This window comes from Talpa occidentalis, unplaced genomic scaffold, assembly GCF_014898055.3.
Source record: "Talpa occidentalis isolate TD23 unplaced genomic scaffold, MPIMG_talOcc4v2.1 talOcc4.13, whole genome shotgun sequence".
NCBI classification, from domain to species: domain Eukaryota; kingdom Metazoa; phylum Chordata; class Mammalia; order Eulipotyphla; family Talpidae; genus Talpa; species Talpa occidentalis.
Window position 1 is genome coordinate 71,624,759 of NW_023601322.1, and position 27,627 is coordinate 71,652,385.

General features: G+C 46.4%; 1 protein-coding gene across 7 annotated transcripts in view; it reads right to left on the reverse strand.

The window, feature by feature from the left end:
* Positions 1–27,627, reverse strand: part of SLC25A48 (solute carrier family 25 member 48) — a 274,610-nt gene that overhangs the window by 40,137 nt on the left and 206,846 nt on the right. For 2 of the 7 annotated variants that reach the window (XM_054694375.1, XM_054694376.1), the window contains exons 2-4: positions 12,012–12,307; positions 10,093–10,494; positions 8,325–9,268 (exon numbers count right to left, since the gene is read on the reverse strand). The exons of the other annotated variants lie outside the window; for them this stretch is intronic. In XM_054694375.1, coding sequence (XP_054550350.1) covers positions 8,705–9,268; positions 10,093–10,494; positions 12,012–12,023 — 978 coding nt within the window. In that variant the 5' untranslated portion in view covers positions 12,024–12,307 and the 3' untranslated portion in view covers positions 8,325–8,704. Of the gene's footprint in view, positions 1–8,324; positions 9,269–10,092; positions 10,495–12,011; positions 12,308–27,627 lie in introns of those variants that run through there. 7 annotated transcript variants of the gene reach the window in all.

Sequence of the window (27,627 nt, forward strand, 5' to 3'; positions counted from 1 at the left end):
TAACAGGGAGAAGCCAACTGGAAAGAGATTGGAGAGGAAATGGAAGCGACTCTCGCCCAAGCAAACTCATCCCAGACCCAGGAGAGGCTCCGAAGCTGTACGAAGGGACCAGAGCGCCCAAAGGACAGGCCTGGCTGTAACAGTGGCTGAAGGCCAAGGGGATTGATTCTTCCTGACAACAGGCACCTGAAGCTCAGCTCTCGGCTTACTAGGGCCGCCCAGACAGCGAAGCCGGCTCGCCATCCCGCCACCGGGGGTCACTCGCCAAGCGCTACCCTCACACACAAATTCCTTCTATCACGTCCCCAATTTCATGTGTGCGCCTGGTCGCCAAAGGGTGTGTACGCGCCGAGACGCTCCGTTGGCCGTCAGGTTAGGCCAGAGGTTTAATCATTATTGGATCACGTTCTGCGAATCCTAATTTTGAGACAAATCCGAAGCAGAGGTCATCGTTGTGAAGATCGCCGAAGTTAGCTTCTGCAGCAGGCGGGGGAATCGCTAGACCGCGGCGCGCCGCAGGCGGGCGCACTCCGGAGCGCGCGTTGGGAGTGTCCCGGCACCGAGCAATCTGGGCCCCGCACAGTGTGGAAAACTCCGCTTGTGCAGCGCTCAGCCGGGCTCGCGCGCTCTCCGTCCGGCCCGGGGGGTCTCTGCAAGCACACTCACCTCTAAGGGTCCCCCGTAAACACGCTCACCTCCGATCCAGCCCGCCGCAAAGTCTTCCAGCTGGAAGATGCCCATGGCTGGTGCCGAGGCGCCCCGCCACGCGGAGTCGGGTCAGTGCCCCGTCAGTGTCTGCCCTCCATGGACGGAGCCGCGCGCGCCCAAAGAAGAAGAAAGTAGGAGCACGGCAGCTCTAACTCCAAACCCCAGTCTCCGGGTCACCAGCCCCGCTCTCCTTTCAAGAGCTGGCGGGCAGCTGACATCACGCCCCCAGCGGACTTTAAAGGCGCAGCACTCTGGCAGGGCAAGGGTGCACTGGCCTGCACACCCCAGACTCAGCTGGCTGCCCTCAGGGAGATCACCTGAGCCGGCCTTCTGCCTGTCTTCCTACGCACTGTCAAGTGCGGAGCCTCAGGCCTGGAGGCCAATGTGCCAGCCCGTAACTGTTCACATGGTGTCCCATTGGAAACGTTTTCTGGGACTTCTGGTAAAGTTCATTAGGAGAGCTGGGGAGAGAGGCTTAGCTAACTAAGGCCAGGAAGTGTCTGATGACCAGCACCAAGGACTCTCCGTGACAGGATTATTACCTGTGAAGACACGTTCTCTTTTAAATTAAAACAGCAGTGAAGTATCAACTACACCAGAACCTTTTGAGGAGCTGATGGAAAGCCACGGATGGCTTCACTATGACAGACATATTTTCCCAAGCTGGTTTTATAGATTAGGGCCCCCCGCCGCCTACACATACACCTCTACACAGGATTCAGAACTTTATTTATTCACGAACGTTTAAAATAATGTGGGGGAAACCCTTAGCTCTAAATTAATATTAGCTCTTGATAGTGCCCAACATTTTCTGAGCACTTAAATCATGCCTCCTCACTGTCCTTGTACGTACTCCTCACAGCAACCCTGTGAGATGTTATTGTCCCCATTCCTAGATGAAGACAAAGACTGTTTTGTGTATATAATCTATATTTATATAACATTCTACACGCACACATAAGCAAGCACGCGCGCACACACACACACACACATACACACACACCACAAAGGTTTTAATCTCCAGAAAAGTGGTCAATTTAGACTAATGTCTTGTCTGAGTGACAGGTTTAGTTAGCTATGTGTGGAGAGACTTGAGCTTATTCCAAAACACCCGGCTATCATAATGGGGGGGCCTAGGGGAGACCTGACCCAGAATTGCAGATTCAGCAGCACCCCTGTAGAAGGCACACATCTCCTGCTGAGAGCACCCCTCACCAGGTGGGTGAGGCTGGTCATGAGGTCCCAGCAAGGTAGCACACTGTACCTCTGGAGCTGCCTGTCTTGCAGCCCCCAGAAGCCACTGAGAGCCACTTGAGGGACAGAAGCCACTGCAGTTCCCTTACCCCTGTCCCAGGGCCCTGTGGAACAGCTACCAGCCTGTTTCTATGGACAGGCAGCCCCCCAGCCCTTTTGAGTCACCTGGGGAAATGCTTCTTACCACCCCAAACACACCCTCCTCTGCTTCTCTGTAAACTTGCACACTCCAGACAAGCAAACAGATGGATGATGGACCCAGCACTGCCTTGCCCTGAGGATGTCCTCGAGCCTAACCGGTGGTGAGGGCTTTACACGGTCCACACTCTCCTCACAGCGGTGGAGAGCAGACCCGAGCACCTTCCCACTGATGGTCAGTATTTTTGTCAACTTGGTGATTCAGTTACATGCAAGTGTAGGTGTTGGGGGTGGGGGGGAATCTTCAGATGTGGTTAATATTACCACCTGTTTTCTTTAAGGAAGGGAGCTTCTCCTGGCCAATCTGGTTTCATCCAGTAGGTTGGAAGGACTTATGGCAGAATGGGGGTGTCCCCCAGGAAAAAGAAATCTCACCTGTGGGAGGCAAGGTCAGCCCAGACCTGCGACCCACCCTCTATCTTCAGACCTGCTACAATCATGGGACAAGTATGTCTCTGATTCTCTGGTGAAAACGTGACTATGAAATAGAGGTGGAGACCAAGGCTCTCAGAGCCGAAATGAGTTTCCATCAGTCAGGGGCTGTTCCCCCTTCCCCACACCCCACCGCAGCTGCGAGGCAGTAGAGAAATTCCAGGGACAATCTACAGTTTGCACTTGTCCCCTCAGACCTCTCCCCACACATCTCCCATCCTCCCCCATTCCACTTTCCCACCCAGCCGCGCTCCTGTCAGGCTGGTTCCCTGGCCTAATCTGGTGGGCAAATGCTCTCTTCCCCATCCTAATCCCAGGAAACCATGCTTACTGCCACCCCAGCGCTGCCCCTGGTGGTTTCAGGATCATGTCTCAATTTCAGGTATAGCTCACCAGAGGCCCAGCTCCTTCCAGGCCCAGGCTCATCCTATGCTGTCCACCTTGGTCCTCCCAGAAAGCAGGCGGTGGTCCTTTCTCCCTCATACTATTTCCAGGTTCCAGCTGGACGTCCATGCTCACGGGGGAAATGACCTGGCAAACTTGGTTCTCCCTCTAAGGAGAAATATTTTTTTCTGATTTGACTTTCTCCAGTGTCTTACCAGTTTCCATGTAGCTTTGGCACGCAGTCAACACCCCAGGATTGAAAAGTGAGGGGTATGGCCTGGAGGAAGGGCCTCTTCTGGGTTTGTTTTCTCACTGGCGCATCAGTCTCACATCATTTGGGCCAACATGCATGCAGCAGTAGCCAGCTAGGCCTCTTCTCCCAAAGCAGGATGGAGTCTGATCACCGAGGCTTGAACCTGGGACATGCGCTGGCTTAGTTAGGAGACATGAAAGGACTCTAAAGTGACCTTTTGTGAGTTCACCATTGGAGCAAGTCCCAGAAGGAAAGCCTTCCAGTTCCCTCAGACCCACTCTTTCGGAGGACTGCAGGTGCCTCCAGAGGTGCCAGGTGGATTGCCATGCCCACAGTCCCATTGTCAGCACCAACGGGGACATTGAGTTTACAGGTAGCGACCTTGGCCACCTTGGGGTTGGCCTACTGATCCCAGTAAGCTGAAACTTAAACTTCCAATGAGCTGGAGCAGTGCAAATGGAGTGTACACCTTTCCAGAATGAACTGGTACCTTCTTCAAAGCCAGCTTCTATCTCCTTCAGATAAGTTGAAACATCCTCTGCTCAGAGAGATCGCTCTGGACCCCTCACTCAAGGTGAAGACCTTCTTGCCCCTCTCCAGGCATCCCTGCTTCTCCTTCCAGCCCCTTCCATGTTGGTCAGTCCTTCAAGGCCAGAAGGCCAGGACGGCAGGGCTTGTCTGACTCACCCACCACTACAGCATTCTTAGCTTCTGCCTATGAGCAGGACAGCAGTTCCTGATGGTTGAGGGCAAATAACTAAGTGAGGTGGAGCACATGCATGTGTTACCCTCCTTCTTCAGGTGTTTCCATCACTTCTGTGCTAGCCTCAGAAGTGGGCGCTCTGAGGGCCCTCCTGACCCCAATGGGAAGGAGGGGAGCACATAATGGTTTTCAAGGTGCTATGTGAGCTTCTCATTTGGGGCAGGACACCTGCTTTTATTGACAATTCTTTGAGGAGGTCTCTCAGAGCATGTTCAGACCATATTCGGTCCAGCACCTTATTCAGCGGGATACGCCAAGTCAAGAAACAGAGGCAGAGCCCAGTGGCTGTGTAGTGAGGGCAAAGCAGCCACTGGGAGCCTGGGCTGCCTGGGCTGGGCTTCCGGCACTGCTGCTGACTCACTAGGCACCTCAGGAAAGTCCAGGCCTCAACTTTTCTTTTGGAGGGTAAGGCAGATCTCTTCCTAAGCAGCACCCCAAGAAATGAAATTCTGGGCCCTGGAGACACAAGCTGCGGGTGTCTTTTCAAGATGTGCCAGAAGAGGGTGCTGTTGCACAGCACTTGGGGTACTCAGGCAGACGAGGGAAAAAGGCACTTGGCTGCTCCAGGGGAGACTTTCCTGGCTCAGATCTCCCTTTATCCTCTCCCGCCCTAGCCTGGGGCTGGCAGAGTCACACCCCGTTTACACTAAGGCGATGAAAGAGATGCCACACTAAGGTGATGAAAGAGATGCCGACCTGGAAGGCTCAGGAGGAGCGTGGGGGTGCCGGGGCAGACCTCTGAGGGGCATGATGAGAGCCCACCTTCAGCTTCTTGGGAACTGTGTACATGGAGGGGAGGGTGCCCCAGTAGAGAGAGGGAATACCTCCAATCTTGTCACCTGCCTTAATTCATCATAGATCAAATGTCCCAGACTCTTCCCCACCTTGGCTCCAACAGGCCCAGTGCAATATGCTCTACCTACATCATCTCATTGAATTCTCAGACAATCCCCCATTTTACAGGGGAAAAGAATGAAGCTCAGGGAGGTTAAGCAATTTCTGCAGAGTCACACAGCCAGTAAATGGAGAATTACAGACTCATACCTGCTGTTTGACTCCAGGACCCAGCTCTGAACTGAGGAGCTGCCCCCTGGCCACAACTTAGAAAGCAGAAGGGACTTTCTCCAAAGCCCTTGGCCCCAACCCTGCCCCTCTGTACAAATGCCCTAATTTCTCCACCTTCGGTTTTCTACCATCAGTGAGGTGATGTCAACATTTGCCAACTCTACTCATATTCTTAGAATTCCTGGAGCAGATGACACCATAATTAAGGGGAAGGACAGGTGCCTGGGATGCCCTCTGGCCTTTCTTCCCTGACAGTGTCCTGCTGGCTGAGTTGGCTCTGTGAACATTTGAGAGCCAGGAGAGTCTGGCCCTCCTTGACCTTTTCCTCTCAGCTGATGGGCTGAGAACAGGTGGAGGTCAGACTGATCCAAGGACCAGGGAGATCAGGAATTGGGGGTTCTGGAGGAGAGGGGTATGGGGTTGGCGGTAGAAGGATCCATTGCAGCTGTTGAGGTGGCATGTCAAAGCCCCTGCTGAGCACCCCAGTATAGGGATAGCGAGTCTTTGTCTTGTAATGTGTGCCCCAGCCAGCCACAAGGAGGCGCGCCTCCATCGTTCCTCCACCAAACACAGCTGCTGGCCTGCACCAGGAGACATCCTACCACGACTGACTTGCAAAGAATAGAGTCCAGAGGGAGAGTAGAGAGAAAGTATCCAGGGCAGCCATGGGAAGGTGGGGTCAGCGGGCAGAGGGGCCAGCCTGAGCAATTCCCTATAGAAGAAAACATAGGAGTTGAGGGCTTTGCCTTGTGGGGGCCCAGTTTCACGGGAGAGGAGGCTGAAGGCTTGAGGTCCGATGGAGCAGGAACATGAGTAGCAAGGTGAGGGTTGTGATGTGACTTTGGGCCACAGTATCTACTGGTTCTTAGCAGTCCCCAGTCCTGCTTCTCCTTATGAGTGGATGGAGGACCCATCTCAGGGCCAAGTGCATCCCACCTGGACCAACCTCCATAGCCCACCTAAGGTGGGCTGAGACTCCTTGCAAACCAGCCTTTGCTCTCTGTGGGAACCTGGTAGGCTCACGCAGGGAAGCTGAGGCCTCAGCTGACCAGAGGGTTGTGGTCTCCCTCCTTACACCTGCCTGAGAAGGGGCAGCCCCCGCCCCCTCAGACTCCTCCCCCCACCCCTTAGCGCACACACAGCACTCTACAAACGCCTTCAGGATGGGGGCCAGGAACTAGAGCTATCAGGACACCACACTTGCGTTGTGTGAGTCTTTGGATAAACTGTCCCTCCCCAAGCCTCAGTTTCTCCACCTATTAAAAAGAGAGGTCAGACTTCAGGCCCCACACTTTGAGGAAACCTCAAAGTGACCCTCAGCTCTGAACCCACCCAAACCCTACTGCTTGCAGATCCTGGGTGGGGTGAACAAGGAAAATTGTTTTGAAGAAAAGGGGACATTTAAAGGACCCCAAAGAGATCTTAATGTTTGAAGCAAGTACAAAGAAAAACATGTAAAAGAATAAAATCCTTAAGCCATAAGGATTAGATTTTCTCTAAAATAGGTATTTCCTAAGTGACGAAAGCAGGTCCTGGGCGAATGCACAGGAGAAGCAGCATAGAAGCAGCAGCCTTAAATGGTGTGCATTTGCTGGGGCAGGGGCAGAGGGAAGTTGCCTGCTCCCCTAAGCCTGGCACAGATCTGCTCCTATCAACCTATTTATCCAGCCACCTCTCCAACACAGGGCCGCTGCTCAGTGTTGTGCTCTCCAACACAGCCCTAGCTCCCTCCCGCAGGCCAGCCTTGCTCCGCTCCAGCCCACCACAATGACCAATGGCCTTCAGGGAAGTAAAGGAGGTGACCAATCTTTCCTCAACTGCCATCATTTGACCACAGGGCAATGAGATGAGACCCTCAGAGTTGGACCCAGTTGACAGTCTCACCCCTGTGCCAGTCTCACCCCCTTTTCCTCCCCAAGGGGGGTTAATACTGCCCCCTGACTCCCTACCCCAGCTCCAGGGCCTGCCCCTGGTGAACAATCTCTCTGTCCCTGTGAATTATCAGAATTGAGTATGTATCTTCTCTCAGAGCATTATGGGAGCCAGTCTCCAAGACGACTCCTGAAGTCCCCCAACCTGCATGCCTTTGTGGGGTCTCTTCCCACATTGAACTAGAGCCAATCTTCATGACCGACAGAGTATGGCAGAGGTAAAAATAGGCAACTTTTTTTTAAGATTATTTATGCATATAAGAACTGGGGTACAGGCCAGAGTTGTGGGGAATGAGAGTATTCACCAGAGACAGAGTGGGGAACAGAACAGGAATATCGACAGAAATACACTGTTGAGGGGAGCAGCGGGCGAGACTGGAGAGGTCTGCTGCGCTGTGTGGGCGGCTCCTTGGCCGGGGATTGAACTCGTGCTGCAGTGACTGCAGCGAGCATCATAGATTGCGTCTTAACCCCTTGCACCACCAGGGAGGCCCAATAGGCAACTTTTGAGGCTAAGTTGTCATTGTCATTGCAGCTTCTGTCCTGGCCCCTGGGATTCTCTGCTCTTAGGGAAAGTCAGTTACCACGTTGCAAGGCTGCTCAAGCAGTTGTGTGGGCCCTGAGGCATCTGACCCACAACTAGCACCAGCACACCAGGCGGGGAAGGGAGGAGCAGGTCATCTAGCCCCATTCGGGCCATCAGATGGCTGCAGCCCTGGCCAACAACTTGACCACAACTTCATGAGACATCCTGAACCAGAACCACTTGGCTAAGCTGCAACCACATTCCTGATCCACAAAACTGTGAGAAGATGTTATTTTAAGCCACCAAGTTTTGGGTTAATTCATTACACAGAAATAGCCACTTAGCCCACTTGTGTCTCCACATTGTCACCTGTAAAATGTGGGTGCTGATTGTACCTCACTGAAATCAAACCTAAAATCAATGCATGTGAAGCATTCAGCACTGTGGCCAGCAGGCAGTAAACACAATAGAAGTCATCTCTTACCACAGTTACGGCCTGTGTCCTGAAGTGTGTTCACATTCATGTCACACAGAGCAGCTACCAGCAGAGGCCAGCTGGATGGATGAGAAGCAAACTGCTATTCCAGGTAGGCCCAGCCCCTCACCCAGGCTCTTTCTTGCTCCAGATCCTTCCTGCACTCTTGGTCTCTTGCAGCAGACCTCAAGGGTCTCTTCAGGCCACCAGCAAATGAGGTTCCTCCAGCTCCCCTAGGAGGTGCTGGCAGGTGACTGCAGCATCCCTGACCTCACCCATGCTCTGGATGTCACACACAGAAGAGCTGCCACATACAGACCCAGTTTGGGCTGCCCAGGAGAAAGTGGCCCCAGCTCCTAACACACTCCCAGAAAACTCTCAACCCTGTTGAGAGCAGTGCACCAACTCCAGTCCTTGTAGTGCAATGATTTATTTAGAAAAGCAGCCTGTGCATCCCTGTTGTTCAGTGTGCCCAACTCCCACCCTCTGAACTTGGGACAGACCATAGCAGGATGTGTGGGAAGTGCTGGACCAGACAGATATCCCCTTCCTTTGTGGATTCACTTTTCAGGCTACTGCTCTCTACTCTCATGGGGTAGTTTTTCTAGCCAAGAACCAGATTGGAGCAGCCTGGGACTGTGGGGTCTGAATGTGGGGTATAGGCTAAGCTTCTCTCCTCTATTCCTGAAAGAATGCAAACCCCAGGCCTGCCGAGCTAGATACCTGGGTAGAGCCACATGCTAGCAGGGTGCAGGGGCTTCTTGCTTGTCCAACTCAGTGCACTGAGAGAGGATGGGCGAGACTGCCCAGGACTGGGTGGCTCCTGGCAGCCCTGCAGGTTGTGGGCACTGTGGCAGGGGAAAAGGCCTGAGGGCAGTGGTCCCAGGCCAGTGTTGGCCCCAGGGACAAACTGAGCTCTGGAAGCCTCACCCCTAACCACCTCCACCTCTTGCTGATCAGTGGGCTCTGGGGACTTATTCTCTGCTGGCTCCTGCTCTCTCACAGTGTGGCAGTCCCAGGCCTGGGGAGCTCCCCTGTGGGCCTCTGGGGTCCCCAACGGAGAAGCAGGAGGTCCAGGGCTAGTGTGTAACCCCTCCTCAGGGGTTCTGTAGTAAGGCACAAATCCTGAGGCACAAAGAGCCTGGCTCCTGGAGGCAGCATCGCTGGAGAGCAGGGTGTCCAGGCCACTGTGATGGGAGTGCCCTGCTGAGACCAGCAGGCTGGGGCAGCAGGTCAGTGAGTATGAGGACCCAGAGACAAGGTCCAGGTGGGAGGCAGCCTGGGTCAAAAGAAAACCAGAAGGTCAGCCAGGTTTGGACCCAGACTCCTGGGAGGCCTGTGCCTGCAACACTAGTGTTGGCAGGGGAGAAAAGCAGGGGCCGTGCCTGCTCTATAGAAAGAGAGGCCTCAGAGATGTCACTCTCCCCTGCAGGGTCCCCAGGCTGGGAGAGGTGTGTCTGGGATTTGACCCACTCATCCCACCTTTTCCATCTTCCTAGTCAGGGGCCTGGCATCCAGCTGTGGTGCTGGAGGTGTTTCTGAGTGACGTGACAGGCCCTTGGCTTTTTTGGGTTACATTCCAGATTTGCTCTTGTTAGCAATGTAACCTTGGTCAAATCACCTAACTTTCCCGGGACTCATTTCATCATAAAATGGAAATAATAAGAAGACCTATCTCATAGAGATAGGCTTAGGATAGACTTGTCTTGTAGGTTATTATTAGGATAAATGTTGCAGAGAATCACTTACCCTAATAAACAAATGTTTCTGTGAGGGGAACACAGACTGAGCATGGTGCAATAATCACCTTAGTGTATGTGGTAGTCACAGTGACACTGAGAGTGGCTACTTCCTTTCAGAAGGAATCCAAGACTCAAGGAAGCTTAAATACATGCCCAGCCCATTCTCCTCACAAGTGGATGGGATGGGGAGCTGGGCCTGAGCAGATCGTCTGCTGTGTCCTTTTGCAGTTAACCAATGACACAGCCACCACAGACCTCGGAGAGACTGGCCAGGGCTATTAGGGTCTGGGATCCTAGGACAGAAGTCTGAAGGATAATGGGGGGCAAGTCTCCCCCACCTTCTCATTCCCTCCCAACTCACAGAGCACTTGTCACTAATTGTCATCCTGCAGAAGCAACCAGCCTGCACCTCCTTCTTGATGGATGGGTCTTGGGAGCCCCCACAACCCCTGCCAGGAAATGCCAGGCTGGGAAAATTCTCTTCCTTGGAGCGGTAGTACGGGAAAAACCCACTGGGCGGGCCTGAGTCCTCTGAGAATGGCATTTCTCTGATAGTCTGGTCTCCTCCTCTGTCCTTGCAGATGTCAGGCTGTCGGGCCAACTCCTCCTTGGCCGGGAGCTGCCCGTAGGTGCGGAAGAAGGGCAGGTACTCGAGGGCCCCAGAGGGGATGTCAAGGTTGCTGAGGGGCTCCCTGCCCCTTGAACTGGTGGTCTGGAGTTGCTGGGACAGGTGCACTGGGTCCTCCTCCTCTTCCAGGAAGTTCTGAGAAGTCAAGACCCTGGGCTCAGCCTCAAAATTCTTCTGGAGTGTCTGGGAAGTGAAGGGTGTCTATCTGCTTTTGCATTCCAACTTCCCAGCCACTCTAGCTCCCTCCACATTTCCCACCTACATTGGAGGCCAGAGGGGTCTTTCCAACATGCAAACCTGAGTGTGGCGCTCCTTTGTTAAAATTCCGTGATTGTTGCCAGTCACGGTGAGCTCGCCCATGAGCCTCAGGGAGCCTGGCCTGTCTCCGCTGGCATCCTCACATTGCATCCTCCCCCTATGCCTGCCCCACTGCCTAATATGTTGGCCTTCCTGCCCTTCCTTAGGCATACTGAGCAGGGTCATGCTTTTGAACCTGTACCCAGAACTCTCAGTTTAGAGGAGTCTCCCCAGCCTCCTAATCCCACCCCAGAGGTGAAAAGCCACCGTTGTCCATCAGGGCCAGACCCAGAGCCCATGAGGCACATGGTGGGACACATGGGGTACTCTTGTGAGACTGGGTCCCACAAGAAGGACCTATTATGGTCTGTCTCCTGGCTCCTTGAACTCCAGTGGGATCCTGGGTCTTGAGTCCCCTTCCCAACCATAGTTCCGTGTGGCCTGTGCTCACCCCAACTCTTGTGTGCAGCTTCACCCCCACAGTTCCCACTGTAAGTCCTAATCCATGAAAGTACCTGCTGTCCCACAGACTATGTGTTCCTGCAGGGCCAGGACCAGGCCCCTTCCTCAGAGTCCTGGGTGCCCAGCTTGGGGTCACCTTTGCTGCATTTCTGCCTCTCCCCAAACACTCTGTGGGCGTGCTGCAGTCCTCTTTCTCTGGTAATCCTTAGAAGCCCCTGAGGACACATTTATCTTCCCAACTTGGCTGTGCCAAGGAAACAGGACAGGCTGGTGGTTGTGCCAGGGTTTGAACACAAGTCTGCTGTACTCTTTTCACTGTGATTTCCATGGCAGTGGGGTTGAAAAGTCCTTCATACACTCAATCCCATACATTTGTTATGGTTCTACTCCTGGTTCTATTCCTAGTCCCTGTGACTGTGACCATATTTGGAAATAGTGTCTTTGCAGATGAATCAATAGATGAGGTCACACTGTATTAGGGTGACCCTAAATCCAATGACTGGTGTGCTTGTAGGACCAGGGAAATTTGGGCACAGATACAGGGAGTAAGACATGTGACAATAGAGGCAGAGATATCAGTGACTTGCTAACATGACAAGAAATGCCAACAATTGCCAGCAACCACCAGAGCTGGGAGAGAGAGAGGCAAGGGACAGATTCTTCCTCTGAGCACCCAGGAGGCATGCTAACAGCTTGATTTCATACCTCTGTCCTCCACAGCTATGACAGAATAAATTTGTGTTGTGTTCAATCACCCTGTTGTGGTGATTTGTTACAGCAGCTCTGGGACACTAACACTCACAGCCTTGTTGTGTGAATGATGGGACTCAACATAGGCCTGGAGAGCTCACCCATCAGGTCCCCTCTGTGGCTGGGCTCTCCTAGGGCCTTACCTTTCCTGCCATCCTGTGGTGCTGGCCCAGGAGGGACCACCCAGTTTTTCCCCTGGCCTCACTTCACCAGTGACTCAGGTATGAAGGATTCCAGATGTGTCTCCAACAACTCCCCAGAGGGTCTCGGCAAAATAGTTCCAGCACGATCTGCGCAGGCTCTTCCATAGACACCGCCTCAGGCATCCTTTCTGAAGCCAGTGGCAGCCCCGAGTCAACACATGATTAAGACAAATTTTCAGATTCTTGACAAGTCAGTCCTTCTTCTTCCTGCCTCCTCTTCCCCTTGCAAATCCCTCCTGTTGAGAAAAGATTCTACCATGAAGTCACAAGGCCTGGTGTGAGATATGAAATTCAGCTCTGTTACTACGGAGACTCCTGCTGGAAAGGCCAACACCAGTGATTATCACCTCCTCTTAATCAGCTTAATCCAGATGTTCTCGAAAGACCAGGGGAGAGAGTGCATGGGGGAAACAAAGGGAAGGCAGACATGTTCTGGAATCAGATCATCAATCACTCCATGATCGGGCCAGTGAGCTTGCCCAGGGACTTGTGCCCAGAGACTCTTAGGAGTGCCAGTGAGGAGAGGCCCCAAGGATCCATTCTGCTCTCTGGGTTGTCTGGGGCTTTTCTTACCAGGTGCCTCAGTTCCCGAGGAGCTGCACTGAGACCTGGGTCTCTGCTATTACCACTGAATTTCAGCCTCCTCTCTTCTGTGGGTCTTCCCAGTCACTCATCAGCACAAAGTGAGACAGACATGGAAGCACAGACAATGCTGACTGCCTGCTTTCCCCCATGGAGCCCCTAAGCCCAGTTTCTCTGGTGTTCAGACCTCATGTTCAGAGGGAGGAGACCATTTGTTGTCACCTTCCATGTGTCAGCTAACACACTGGGCACTCCCACTTCGTATCTCAGGCAGTCAGGAAGTGCACCACTGTTACGCCATTCCACAGATTGGAGGGCTGAACCTCAGCACTGGGATAGGAAAGCGAGCCAGTGTGGAGAAGAGAGATTCTGATTGTTCTTCAGGGCATGAGGTCAAGGCAATCTGCAGTTGGGCATGGTTAACTATCTTTTGCTCTTGTTTTCACAAAAGTAACAGGGCATGACATCTGACAGTCCATATGAGCAGAAGTAATTGACCTTAAACTAAACTCCTGGAACCAAAAGACCCAGTATCCTGGAGCCAAAAAGACAGGAAAAAGTGGGGTCTCTCTGGTGGCCTAGGGGTTAATTCTCATTACCACTACAGCCTAAGATCGAACCCGGGCCATGGAGCTAACCCACATGGTACAACAGACCTCTCCTCTCTCGCCTGCTGCTCCCATCAGCAGTGTTTTCAGTCCATCTGCCTGTTCTGCCCCCCATTCTGTCTCTGGTGAATCCTTTCACCCCTTGCACCTCTGGCCTACACCCCAGTTCTTCTATGCAAAAAAAAAAAAGAAAAGAAAAGAAAAGAAAAAAAGACAGGAAATGGAACCACCTGGACCACATTCAGAAGTGAAGGATCCATTCACCAGAAGATCCAGTCATTTGAAAAAGAACTCTACCCATATGGGTCAATTTGTAATTATCCAATGGACTTTAGCCAAGTCTAAATTCCTCTGCCCTTAGGCCGCACCTTAGCCAATAAAATTTAACTCCTTCGTTCTTGACTCTGCTCCCTCCAGATTAATATAAAGCCCTTCCTTTTCCTAGTCAGGAAGATATATTTGAGTTTTAACTCCTGTCTTTTTGCTAGTAAACTCACAAATAAATCCTTTCTTCTTTCAAAATGCTGGTGTCATAAAATTGACTATATGTGCATTGGGCAGTAAGCCCCTTGACTTGGTATCAGAGAGCCCCAGTATACACCATGGGCCACATAGGCTAGAACCTCAGGGCTCCCCAGTGCTGGATTTCAAGCCAGGTTCCCTGGGCCGAGGCAGGGTTCTCCCTAAATCACCACCCAGGAACCCAGTTCCTGTTGGGTCCTTGAAACTTGTTTTATGTTTTAAAAAATATACCTAACTCTAATCCACATGGAATTTAATTCTTGTAAGTAGTAACATAAATCTCCAGTTTTATTTTGAATGACTAGTCAATTGACTCAACATCACCTATGAAGAGTTTCTTTTCCAACCTGATTTAAAATACCACATTCTAATTTTTTTTTTTTTAAGATTTATCTATTCATGCATACAAGAGCCAGGTCACAGGCCAGAGGTGCAGGGGGTGAGAGGATTCACCAGAGACAGAACACGAGCAGAACAGGCAGATCTACTGAAATACATTCTGTATTCTTAACCATTTCAAACTCATCAGTTTCTAGAACTTATTTCCCCCCCCTTTGTCTCTCTTGATCCCAATACCAAATTATCTTGATATCTTTAGTTTTATTATAATTTTAATTCATATCCTATAGTCAGCTTTAAAAAAAACACCTATATTGAGGGCTAATTCACATATACCCAAAAGTGTATCATTTACCAATCTATACACCCATGTAGCAACCCCAAAATTAATATATAGAAATGCTTCTTTTCAGATAATCCTCCCTCTGTTTCCTAACCTCAGTAACCAATGATTTGTTTTTGATGCAATAGATTCATTATGCAACATGAACATTCATTATGCCTATTCTAGAATAAATGGAATCTCATGATTTGTATTTTTAGTGTAGCTTCTTTCATTCTGTTATGTTTTTAAGATTCACCCTTATTGAGGCATACTACTCCTTTTTATTGATGAGTAGCAAACCATCATATGGCATAACACATTGTTTATACCATCATCTGTGTATAGACATTTAAGTTGTTCCCGTTATAAATAAAACTGCTCTGATCAGTTATGTACAAGACTTTGTGTGGGCACAGTTTTCATTTCTCTTAGGTAAATACCTAGGATTTGAATAACTCGATCATATGGTAAGTGTATTTTTAACTAAATAAGAAGTTGTTTAACTTTTCCCTAAGTGGTTATACCATTTTTACAGATTCTGTTGTACGAAAGTTCTAGTTGCTCTCCCTGCTTGCCATCATTTTTAATTTTTTGCCATTCTAGGGGAGATGTAGTGGTATACCATTATGGTTGTAATTTGCATCATTGACTAATGATATTGAGCATCTTTCCTTGTATATACTATCAATTTACATATCTTCATTTGTTAAGTGTCCAAATCTTTAACCCATTTAAATAACTATTGTTATAAAGTACAATAAACTGCATCTATCCAAAGCGTACAATCTGATCAGTGTTCATATATGTACACACCTGACAAAACCTCACCAAAATCAAGATAACAAACATTTCTGTCAACACTCAAAATTTCCTCATGCACTTTTGTAATCGGCCCCTCCCTGCGTTCTGATCCCCAGGCAACCACCAATCTGTTCTCTGTCACTATAGATTATTTTACATTTTCTAGAAGTTCATATAAATGGACTCATACAATATGTACTTTCACCTTCTTACACAGCATAATGCTTTGAGATTGCCCCATGGTCTCATATGCACCAATAGTTCATTCCTTTGTTTTGCTGAGAAGTGTTTCATCGCATGGAAAGACCACAGTCATTCCTCTGCCATACATAATGTGTCATTTTTCTTTGTCTTGAAGGTATTGTTCTTTTTAAAAAAATATTTATTTATACAAGAGCTGGGGTACAGGCCAAAGGCGAGGGAGGGTGAGAGAATTCACCAGAGTCAGAGCAGGGAGCAGAACAGGCAGAGGGATTGAAAACACTGCTGAGGGGAGCAGCGGGCGAGACAGGAGAGGTCTGCCACGCCATGTGGGAATCTCCCTGGCCGGCCGGGGATCGAACCTGAGCTGCAGAGGCTGCGGACAGCTTCATAGCGCTGCACACAACCCGCTGCACCACCGGGGAGACCCTGATGATATTATTCTTAATATTTGATTTTTAAGCATTTGTATTGTGTCTAGGTGTAGTTTTCATCGACCTCCTTTGGGGAAGGAGGAAGGTTTATAGATGCTAATGAACATATTAATTTATGTCGTTCACCGAATTTGGGGAGATTTAGGACTTAATTTCTTCAAGTATTTTTTCTTAGTCTATTTCTCTTCTTCTATAACATGCAAGTTAGTTTTGTAAGATATATTTTCCTACAGGTCCCTGGAGTCTGCTCATTTTTTCCCTAATTTTCTTCTCTTTATTCTTCAGATCATGTAGTTTCTATTGATCTTTCTTCAATTTTACAGATTTTTCTCCCTTTCCTCATCACCAATCTGCTATTGGAATCATCCAGTGAATTTTTAAATTTCAGATTTTGTATTTTTCAGTTCTAACATTTCCATCTGGATCTTTTTTATAGTTTCTATTTCTCTACTGAGAACTTCTGGCCTTTAATTCATTCCAAAAGAATTTTTCTTGACCTAATAGAACATAGTTATAATAGTCTTTGAAGACTTTGTCCAATAATTCCATTGCAGATCACCTGAGTCAGTGCAGATCAGCAGAGTTGGCATCTACTGTGATTTGTTTAAGAATTGGCCACATTTTCCTGGTTCTTTGTATGTTGTATAATTTTAAATTGTCACAGACACTGTCAGTGCTAAGTTGTGTAGACATTTGGCCCTGTATATAATCTGGGAAAAGTTGATGTTTTTATTTTAGAAGGCGATCAACTCTGTTAGTTTCAAGTTGCAATTTCTGTTTTGTCTTCTGTAGCCAGTAGTCAAATCTATAAGACTTTATTGGTTTGGGTATGTCCTGAGCATGAACTATTTAGTAATTAGGAAAAAACATTGAGTGCATATGGTTCAAGTCTATTTAGTTCTTAAAGCTTTGCTATGTTGATTTTGGTCTCTCCCATTCATGTCTGACTCAGGGGTTAGGCTGAGACTGATATGCACTAATTCAAAGAATTAGGGGACCATTATTCTGACTATGTTTCCTCTTGGATTTTCCCCATTCTGTCTTTCTGAGGGTCTCCCTTCTGCCACTGGTGTGTGTGTGTGTGTGTGTGTGTGTGTATGTGTGTGTGTGTTATACACACACAAGAGAGAAAGAGAGAGAGAGAGAGAGAGAGAGAGAGAGAGAGAGAGAGAGAGAGTACTGAGAAAATTCCCCACTAAGTCAATCACTTGTCCTAGCTTTGATTCACCTCCACAGTCTGTTTTGTTTTCTTTATAGAGTTCTCAGGTAGTTGGTTTTGTACTCGGTTAATTTTTCAGTTATGATCTGCAGGAAGTATGGACTATAGTGAGCTTATACTATCATTCTGGTACTGGAAACTCCTTTTGCCCATCTTTTTTTCTAAATAAGGTTGTGCCTTCTTATTATGTTGTAAGAACTCTTTATGTATACTAGATGTAAGTCCTTTGTCAGAAATTTATATTGTGAATGATTTCTACCAAGCTATGTCTTAATTTTTCTTTTTCTTAGTAATATTGTTTTAGGAAAAAGAAGTTTTAAATTTTGGTGAAATCTAATTATTTAATTTGTGCTTTTGGTATCCCATCTAAGAAATATTTACCTATCCCAAGATGGTCAAGATTTCTTATTTTTTTTTTCTAAAAGCTCTAATGTTTTAGTTTTTATATAAACATCTATGGGTCTTTTTGAGTTAATTGATATGATTTGAGGTGGATATCCACTGTGTCAACACTGGTTGAAAGACTTTCCTTTCTCCTTTTGAAACAACTTAGCACCTTTGTCAAAAATTAATAACATCTGTGTGAACCCATACAACTTGGACTCTATTCTGTTCAATTGATCTATACCATAGTGTTCTGATTACTGTGATAAGAGTTTCTCAGTCTTGGCACTATTGAAATTTTGAGTCTGATAATTCTTTGTGGGATTGCCCTGCATTTTAGGATGTCTAACAGCATCCCAGACCTCTATACACTAGATCCAGTATCATGCCCTCCCTTGACCCACCCTCCTTCAGTCATGAGTGAAATATCTCCAGACATTGCCAAATGCCCCCAGGAAACAAAAAATCAACCTCATTTGGAACCACTGCTGTCAATTCACTACATGCTTTGAAATAAGCTAGGGTAGTCTGCCAATTTTGTTCTTTAAAAAAATTATACTTTGGCATTTTGTATTTTCATATAAATTTATGTTAAATTTATCTCTTAATATTGCAGGATTCTTTATATCTCTCATCTTTACTTAGTAAAACTCACTTTTTTATGTATCTATTAATTTTTATAGATGCACACCATGTAAAACTATCACTTTTATCAAGATACATTCAATTATTCCTCCCCTCAAAAAACCCTTTTGCCCAGTGGCGCACAGCTCTCAAAAACAACACAATTGAAACCTATCACAGTGCCTGCTAATTTCCCTGGTGCAAATACTCTCACCTTGGTCAATATCAAGCTGCTAACATGGCGTGGCTGAAAATGGAGCTGGGAAGAGACGTGGAGACTGGATGTGACTGTGCCAATCAGTTGAAATTGCCTCTAGGACACCATTCATGTGGTAGAAAACCCTTATTCTCATCTCCATTTAACCACTGATCTGTTTTCTTCTCCTGTGGTTTTTGCCTTCCCCGAAACATCACCAAAGTGGGATAAATGGGAGTTCTAGTTATGTCGACTTCCTTGAACATGGATTTTTGCCCTCTCAACTTAAAGAGACCCCTGTTCTCTGCATAAGTATCTCCTCCCTGATGCATCCCCAAAAGTGTCTCAGGCAGAAAGTTGGGGTAGTTTCAGGACTCATCTTATTTGTTCCCTCTCTCTGCTGGAACATTTCCTGCATTTTCTGTTTCCCACTGTCTTAAAATAGAGGCCTCCTGTTTTATCCCACTTTCTAGTTGTTCTCAGTGAAAAGACAAATCTAGTTCCAGTTACTTCCACCTGACTAAAAGCACAAGTCTGGGCCTCCCCGGTGGCGCAGCGGGTTGAGAGCAGTGCTGTGAATCTGCCCGCAGCCTCTGCAGCACTAGTTCGATTCCCGGCCAGCCAGGGAGAAACCCACATGGTGCAGCAGACCTCTCCTGTCTCGCCCGCTGCTCCCCTCAGCAGTGTATTCCAGTCAGTCTGCCTGTTCTGTTCCCCACTCTGTCTCTGGTGAATCCTCTCACCTCCCACACCTCTGGCCTGTACCCCAGTTCTTGTATGCATAAATAAATAAATCTTTAAAAAAAAAAAGCACAAGTCTCTATAACCAATTTGTAATAGTCAGATTTATTTGCTACCTATCCTATGCCAGGAACCATACTAATCACTTTTCACTGATTATATGATTTCTTCTCAATCCTATCAGGGAGGCACTATTAGTATCTGTATGCTAAGATAAGGAAATGAATTTTAAAGAAGTTAAAAATGTTTGAGTAATAAATGGCCAGTAATAAGTGGCAGAGTTTCAATTCAAATGTTGACATTGAAAAATGATTTTAAATGACATGTAGGTAAACAGTTTTAATTTTAACAGCATATATACTTAATGTATATTAGAAAAGATATAATTATCACTTCCAAGACATGACTCTATGGATTTTTTTTTTTGCTTGGGATGAGTACTTTTTTCCCAATAAAAACTTGAATATACTTAAATTTCTATATCACAGTTTGTAACTGATGTGGCAAGCAAGTATGTGTACTCTGGGACATTCTATCCCATCAGATTTTGGTGGCTATGGTTCCAGGCTCATGTTCAGCTGCAGATGCAGATGGCAATGACTAATCTTGCATCACTACTTCATTCTGCAACATGTGCTAGACTTCCTTACCCTTACATCTAGAGATTTTAAAGCCAGGCCTCCAGGCTGTTCTATGGGGTCAGTGCTCTTTTTCCTGCAGGAAGTTTTAGTGACTTTTGGAAAGCTACTTCCTTGTGGTTGTTATGCAGTCCAGGGTTCCAGGGTCTCTGCAGCAAGCCCTAAGTAATCCTAGCCAGTACAGAGCCCTGGAGAAATGCACTTAATTCACTGTGTAAGACAGAGCTAATGCGAAATGGAGCTCAAGCATTTGGTCCAGGGGAACACTGATGTCTCACTAAATCCTCTCTGGATCCTCACATGCCTGGAGCAACTGGATAATTTCAGGCCCAGAGATGGGGACTGACTTGTCCAGGTTTGTAGAATGATGAAGCTGGGACTAGGCACCAGGAACTGTGCTGAAGCAGCACTTGAAACCCTCAAGTCCCACACACGGACATTCAGAGTGTCAGTCTGGAGATACAGCTCCAGAGGTCAATGGCTAAGTGTCATGTACCAGGGGCCCCAGATATTGACTGACCCTCTGTAGGAGAAGCTTTCTCTCTGCCCAGACAGACGATAGCCAACATGGAGAAGGACACTAGGACTAGTGTTCCACACCTCATCTGCCAAACAGGGATCATCTGGCCATCCCATCCAGTGAGTGCTGGATGTTTGAAGTTTGGACCATCCTGGATTTCCAGGAACATGTGCTCCCTAAACTGCTGAATACACCTGGGGCTCAGAGAAGGAAGAGATTTAAAAAGGTTGAAGAGATGTAGCTAACAGATGACACGGAATCCAAACACCAGGGATCCAGATGGCACCACCTGAATGGCAAGAGATGTCAGGACTAGTGCAGGGAGAGAGGTGAGGGCCAGAGAGGTTTGGGGCTGGGAAGAGATCAGGGAAGAGCTGTGGTCAGGGGAGGCTGCCTGCAGGAAGCAAATGGGGCTTTTGAATACTGCCAAATTGTCTCTGTACTTCTGGGAAATGTATCTGAGGGACAAATGCCCAAGGCAGCAAAGAAACAGGGCATTGATATGACTCAGGGCACAGAAGTCTACTTGGGGACACCCACCCCAATGACACTTAGGGGCCAGAGGCCCCGCACTCAGTGAGAAGTCAGACTTAAACCCTGGAGTTCTACCCAGGGCAGATTCCATTTTAACTGTCAATCTGGTTTTCTTTGTTGGAAAAAATAATCCTCCACTACATTTTTGCCTTGGGTGGTCAAAGGGACCCTTTGAGTTTCTCTCCTTCTGCCAGTAGTAACACATTTATCTGAAGCTACTTTCAGGAAGAACAGATGCCCTTTAAAATATTTTTTAAAATTCTCATGGAAGTCACACTGGTTCATAACATTGTATAAGTTTCAGGTATACAGGCTTATATTTTGCATCTGAACATAATACATTACGATCACCATCAAAAGTCTAGTTTCCATCCTCGATAGTATCAGTGACCCTGTTTACCCATTATGCCTACCCCCATACCTCTTCCTCTTCAGTAAGCACCATTCTGTTGCCAACATCTAAGAATTTGTTTGTTTGCTTTGTTTCTTTATCTTCCACATTGTGTGAATTCAACAGTAGTTGTTTTTCTCTCTCTGACTTATTTCATTTGACATAATCCCTCAAGGTCCATCCTTGTCTAAATGGCAGGATTTCGGGCCTCCCTGGTTAAGACGCAACCCATGAAGCTGTCCACAGACCTCTCCTCTCTCACTGCTGCTCCCCTCAGTAGTGTATTTCAGTCAATCTGCCTGTTCTGCTCCCCACTCTGTCTCTGGTGAATCCTCTCACCACCCCAACCCCCACACCTCTGGCCTGTACCCCAGCTCTGTGTGCATGGATAAATAAATGTTCAAAAAAAAAAAAAGGCAGGATTTCATTTTTTATATAGCTGAGTAGTATTCCACTGTGTAATATACATCATCTTTATCCATTCCTTGTTGAAACAGTGTAGGTGGTTTGCTTATCTTGGCTGTGTCAAGTATATGGAGAAAAGGGAACTTTCATGCACTACTGAGAATATAAACTGGTACAGCTACTATGTTTAATAGTATGGCAATTTCTCAAAAAATTAAGCATAGAACTACCATATGATTCAGCTATTCTACTTCTGGGTATTTGGAATAAATATTCTCAAAATATTAACTTGAAAAAATATATGCACTCGCATGCCCTAGGCCATGAGTCACTCACTCAAGAACAACTGTCCTCTTACCCTTTGAAAGTTCTCCACTCCTCCCAAGCTCTTGGTGTCTCCCTTTTCACTTTCCTCCCAGGATTTCCTCATCCTCTAGTGATTCCGGGGCGGGGGGGGGGGAAGGTCAATAAAAGTCCTATTTTAAACCATCTCCAAATAGAAGCATGCCAAGTTTCCTGTGGTTTTTGAAGGATGTAAAAAAAAATCACCCATACCTTTTATGTCTTTCATTTGTTCCTGAAAGGATTGATGACGTGTTTAATTTTCCTGTTCTGCTGGCTCACCACCCCTCCTCCAGTTCAGATAAGAAATTTACAGTGTAAAAGGACAAACTCACTTTGAAGAACTGTCTACTTTTCAACATGGACAAATCAAATACATGGTTTTACAGATACAAGTGACCAGCAGGGTGCCTCTTATGGGTGAGACAGCTCTCCCCTGATCTCTTCCCAGCCCTCGATCTCTCTGGCCCTCACGTCTCTCTCTGCACTAGTCCTGACATCTCTTGCCAATCAGGTGGTGCCATCTGGATCTCTGGTGTTGGGATTCCATGTTATCTGTTGGCTATATCTCCTCAAGCACCCACTTCTGACCTATACCTTCTCATTCTGACCCTTAACTCTCTGATCTGGACAACCTTTTTCATCTGGTGCCTTCAGACATGCCCTGGCCAGCTCAAACTGTTGCCAGACCTCTCATTATAAGTTCTGACTTGGTCTTATCACTACTTTGCTCAAATTCCTTTCACGACACCCTCCTCCTAAGGAAACCAAATCCAAGTTCTTCAGTCTGACCTTTCCTGGCCTTTCACAATCCAACTGCTTCTCTCTGTTGTGGAAAGCAAGATCCCCTGTGGTTGCCCTGGACTTCTTTTTTTTTTTTTTTAAAGATTTATTCATTTATTTATACAAGCACTGGGTACAGTCAGAAGCGCGGGAGGGTGAGAGAACTCACCAGAGCCAGAGCAGGGAGCAGAGCAGGCAGAAGGACCGAAGCACACTGCTGAGGGGAGCAGCGGGCGGCAGGAGAGGTCTGTGTGCCATGCGGGACCCTCCTTCAGTGACCAGGAGCAGCCGGGGATCGAACCGGCGCTCCCGAGGCTGCGGGCAGCTTTGCAACCCAGCGCTCCACCGCTGCGCCACCAGGGAGGCCTGCCCTGGACTTCTAATGCTCTTGACAGACCCCACACACTCTCCCTCTGCAGTGTTTTCCAGGAAACCTCCCAGATGGTCACACATACTGGATTAGTTTGCAAGGAGTACCACAATACACCACAAACCAGGTGACTTAAACAAACAAGAAAAAAAGTATCCTCTCCCAGCTCTGAAAGCTGGAAATTCTTCTGAGGTCTCTCTTTGGCTTATAGATGGCTGTCTTCACACGGTTGTCCCTCTGTGTTTCTGTGCCCTTTTTTTTATTAGAACACCAGCCATATTTGATTAAGATTTCCTCTAGTTACCTCAGCCCACCTTAAGTACCCTTTAAAAGACTATCTCCAGGGCCTCCCTGGTGGCGCAAGGGATTAAGATGCAACCTATGAAGCTATCTGCAGCCACTGCAGCATGAGTTCGATCCCCGGCCAGGGAGCCATCCACATGGCGCAGCAGACCTCTCCTCACTCGCCCACTGCTCCCCTCAGCAGTGTATTTCAGTAGAGCTGCCTGTTCTGGTCCCTACTCTGTCTCTGGTGGATCCTCTCACCCATCTCCCACACCTCTGGCCTGTGCCCAAGTTCTTGTATGTATAAATTTATTTATTTATTTATTTATTTATTTATTTTTAAAAAGAAAGAAAGGAAAAAAAGACTATTTCCAAAGAGAATTACACCTGAGGTGTTAGGGTTTGAACTTTAACATATGATTTGCAGGGACACAATCCAGCCAAGAACAAGATCTCAGACTACTTTGGTCCCTTTTCTCAGACTGTGGTCTCCTGAGGCCAGGAACCAGAACTCCTGCCTTCCTAAGTGCCCAGAGCAACTCTGGTGCTTTCCCTGTCCCTTATCTCTCCCCGCAACCAAGGGAGCTGGCCTCTAGCTCTCTGGGTGCTTGGAAGCATAGGGCTTTTCTATTCCAGCTCTCCCACTTAACAGCTGTGTGACACTGAAGACAATCAAATTCTCTGAGTCTCAATTTTCTCAGTTTTAAATGGGGATTGTAACAGCATAAGTTTGTTTTGAGAATTAACTTAGAGAACAGTCATCTTAAAGGGTAAGAATTAGTGCCTGGAATATAGTAACCTTCCCCCAAATATAGTAACCTTCCCCCAAATAAGTGATTTTTACTGTTACTCTACTGAGTCCCCATCCTCCCTGCCTATAACCTTCTAGTGTACCCTAAAACTCAATCTACAAGCTCTAGACAGAGACACAAAGATTGGGGCTGCCATTAACCAGTTGAGGCTGCCATTGCTCTGGGTACATGGAACAGGAAACCCCAAAATTCTATTTATCCATCCATCCATCCATCCACCCATCCATCCATCCATTCACCCACCCACCCACCTACTTATCATGTATCTATCTAAAACACATACATACATACACACACACACACACCATATCACTCCATACTTATTTTCTTATATTTTATTTTAAAATATCAATCATAAAGGCAATCAATCAGTTCTTACAAAGATATTTTGTTACATAAAATGTACCTATAATTACTTAGAAAGGAGAAGGAAAAAAAATCACATACCTTCAGTGCCCTAGAATGCTTACATGTAACTCGTGAGGAACATGGGTACTTTCCTAGTTATCCACAAGGGGGAAGACTTATTCCATTTCTTCTGGAAGGTATCCTTTAGGTCATCATTAAAGATCATTTAAAACTGTTATTTCTGAGTTTCTGTGTTTGTGCCTACTTCCTTCGAAGAAATGAAATTTCCCTATGCAAGGAGGATGCCATTTTTTTTAAAGCTGACAACTTACAGATGGCTGTTGGTCTGAAAACATATTTCAAAGTCATTTACACACGCATTCCCCCTGCAGTCAATCAATGAGGATTCTAACAAATGCCACATCCAGAGCATAAGAACGTTGTGGTCTTTCTACTAGAAAGTCAAGCAAATTATTTAAATGCACAGAAAGAAAAAAAGCATCTTCTCTCAACATCAAACAGAAAACATTCGCTTTGAAAATGTAAATCCCTTAAACATATTCAAGATTTAACAAGCATCCGGAAAACTATCTTATTGCTCTTTGAAGTCCTTCAAGAGTTTTCTTAAAATAGTCACATACTACTCAGGGTGGGAGAGAGGGGCTTTAGAGTGACAGTGGAGGTGGAAGCTCTGCACCAGGACCCCATGAGTCCCTCCTTTCTTCCAGAAAGGAGGAAGAGCCTGCAATCACTAGGCAAATGCAGGGGTGTGTGTTGTGTGCGTGGCGGGGGATTCTAAGAGTAAGACACAGACTCCACTTTCCATCTGTTTTCCATCTGGGGTTAGCAATAGGACACAAAGCTCTGGACTACAGGGACAGCCTCAAAGAAGATGTTAAGAGCAGAGAACTGGGGAGACTTATGCCTCTCATCTGCAGTATTCTTCTATCCAAGCCTTGGTTGGGGTGGGGAGGGGGGACATTCCAAAAAGATGAAACAGAGGAGGCAAGCCAGGGGTAGAAAGTGGTTTGATGCTCAGTCCCTTTTTTGAGCTAATAATCAAACATTAGCTTCACTTCAATAAACTGGATCTCCATTTGAGGTCAGAAAAACAAGACTCCAGAAGATACAAGTTATTTCACTCAGAGACGTTTTTCTTAAGGAAATAATTGAAGCTATTTTCAGAGATGTGGCTTTAAGGTATTTACCACAGTGTGTTTTTAAGAGGGAAACATAACTAAACAAAAAATAAATTTATGAAAGAGAAATCCCTAAATATCCAACAATGGGAGATTGTCCAGATAAATGATGTTGTAGCCATACAAGTAAATATTATGAAGCAATCTGAAATGATAACATAGAAATGTGCTTATTGCCATGGGAAAAAGAGTTACATTAAGTGAAAGACATATATAGGACATATATACTTCTGTAGACTTATAGACATTTTCTGTTCCCGATTAACTAATTTTTTATTTTCAACTTATTAGAATAATATATAAAATGCATGCATGCTTTTATAGAAAGGTTACATTTGTATAAAACACAAAATGTTTTTAAAATCCCAGAAAGATATTTTATAGACATTGCCAAGATTAGAAAATTTGTATGTAAAGACAAAGGCACCATAACAGTTAGAGTAATTTTTGAAAAATAATAAAGTGGGAAGAACACTCTACCTTTTTATGTACCTATAGCAATTAAAAAAAAAAGTGTGGTTTTGGCAGAGACACACATCAATAAATGAAATGAAAAACCAAAAACAAACCCACCCAAATAAACCAAAATGCTTTTTGACAAAAGTGCAAAAGCAAATCAATAAAGGGAGGTAGTCTTTTCAACAAAAGGTACTTGAGTAATTGACATCCATGGGCAAAATAAATAACCTCAGCCTTAGATCATACCTTATATGAAAATTAACTCAAAATGGATCTCAAATTTAAACGTGGAACTATAACTTTTAGGAAAAAAAGACAGGAAAAACTCCTTAAGGCCAGGAAAGAGTTCTTAGATATGGCATCCAAAGTTCAATCTATAAAAGAAAAGAAGTCATAAATTGGAAATTTAATTCCATTAAAATTTAAAACTTCTGCTCTGAAAAAAAACATCTGTTAATAGGAAAAAACAAGCTATGGACTAGGAAAAAATATTTGCAAACCAAATACTTGACAAAGAACTAGTATCTCGATTATGTAAATAATTTATAAAAACAAACAGTAAAAAACCCAAACAGTCCAATTCGAATATGGACAAAAGACAAGAGACCTTTCATCAAACAAGGTACACAGATGACCACTGAGCACATGAAAGGATATTCATTTGCATGATTAGGGACATGCAAATTGAAACCACAATGAGATATTGCTACATACTTATTAGAATAGCTAAAATAAAAAGTAGTGATAACAGCAAATGCTGGAAAAGATATACACAAACTGGATCACTCAGAGCTGGTAAGAGTGGAAAATAAGATAGCCATCTGCAGAAGAGTTTCTTTAAAAACTAAACACACAACTTCCACGGAACCCAGAAATTGTATTTCTGGGGATTTATCCTAGAGAAAAGAAGATTCACGTTAATGCCAAAATCTGTCCACAAATGTTTATAGTGACTTTATTCATAGTCGCCCAAAGCTGGAAAAAACCTGGACACTCTTCAATGGGTGGAAGGTTAAGCAGACTGTGGTAGATATATACCATGGGATATTTCTCAACAGCAAAAAGGAACTGTTGATATTCAACAACCTGGGTGATTCCTCGAGAATTATGCTGAATAAAAGAGAATGCCCACTCCCTGGTGGTGCAGCAGGTTGAGCGCCAGCGCTGTGGGGCTGTCCGCTGCCTCTGCAGCTCGGGTTCGATTCCCGGCCAGCCAGGGAGATTCCCACATGGTGCGGTGGACCTCTCCTGCCTCGCCCGCTGCTCTCCTCAGCAGTGTTCTAGGTCTGTCTGCCTGTTCTGCTCCCCACTCTGTCTCTGGTGAATCCTCTCACCACCCCGTGCCTCTGGCCTATACTCCAGTTCTTGAATTAAAAAAATAAATCTTTTAAAAAAAAAAAAAGATAATGCCCAAAGGTTACATTCTGAGTCCACTAATATAATATTCTTAAAAGGAAAAAATCATAGAGAACAGTTAAGTGATTACAAATGGTT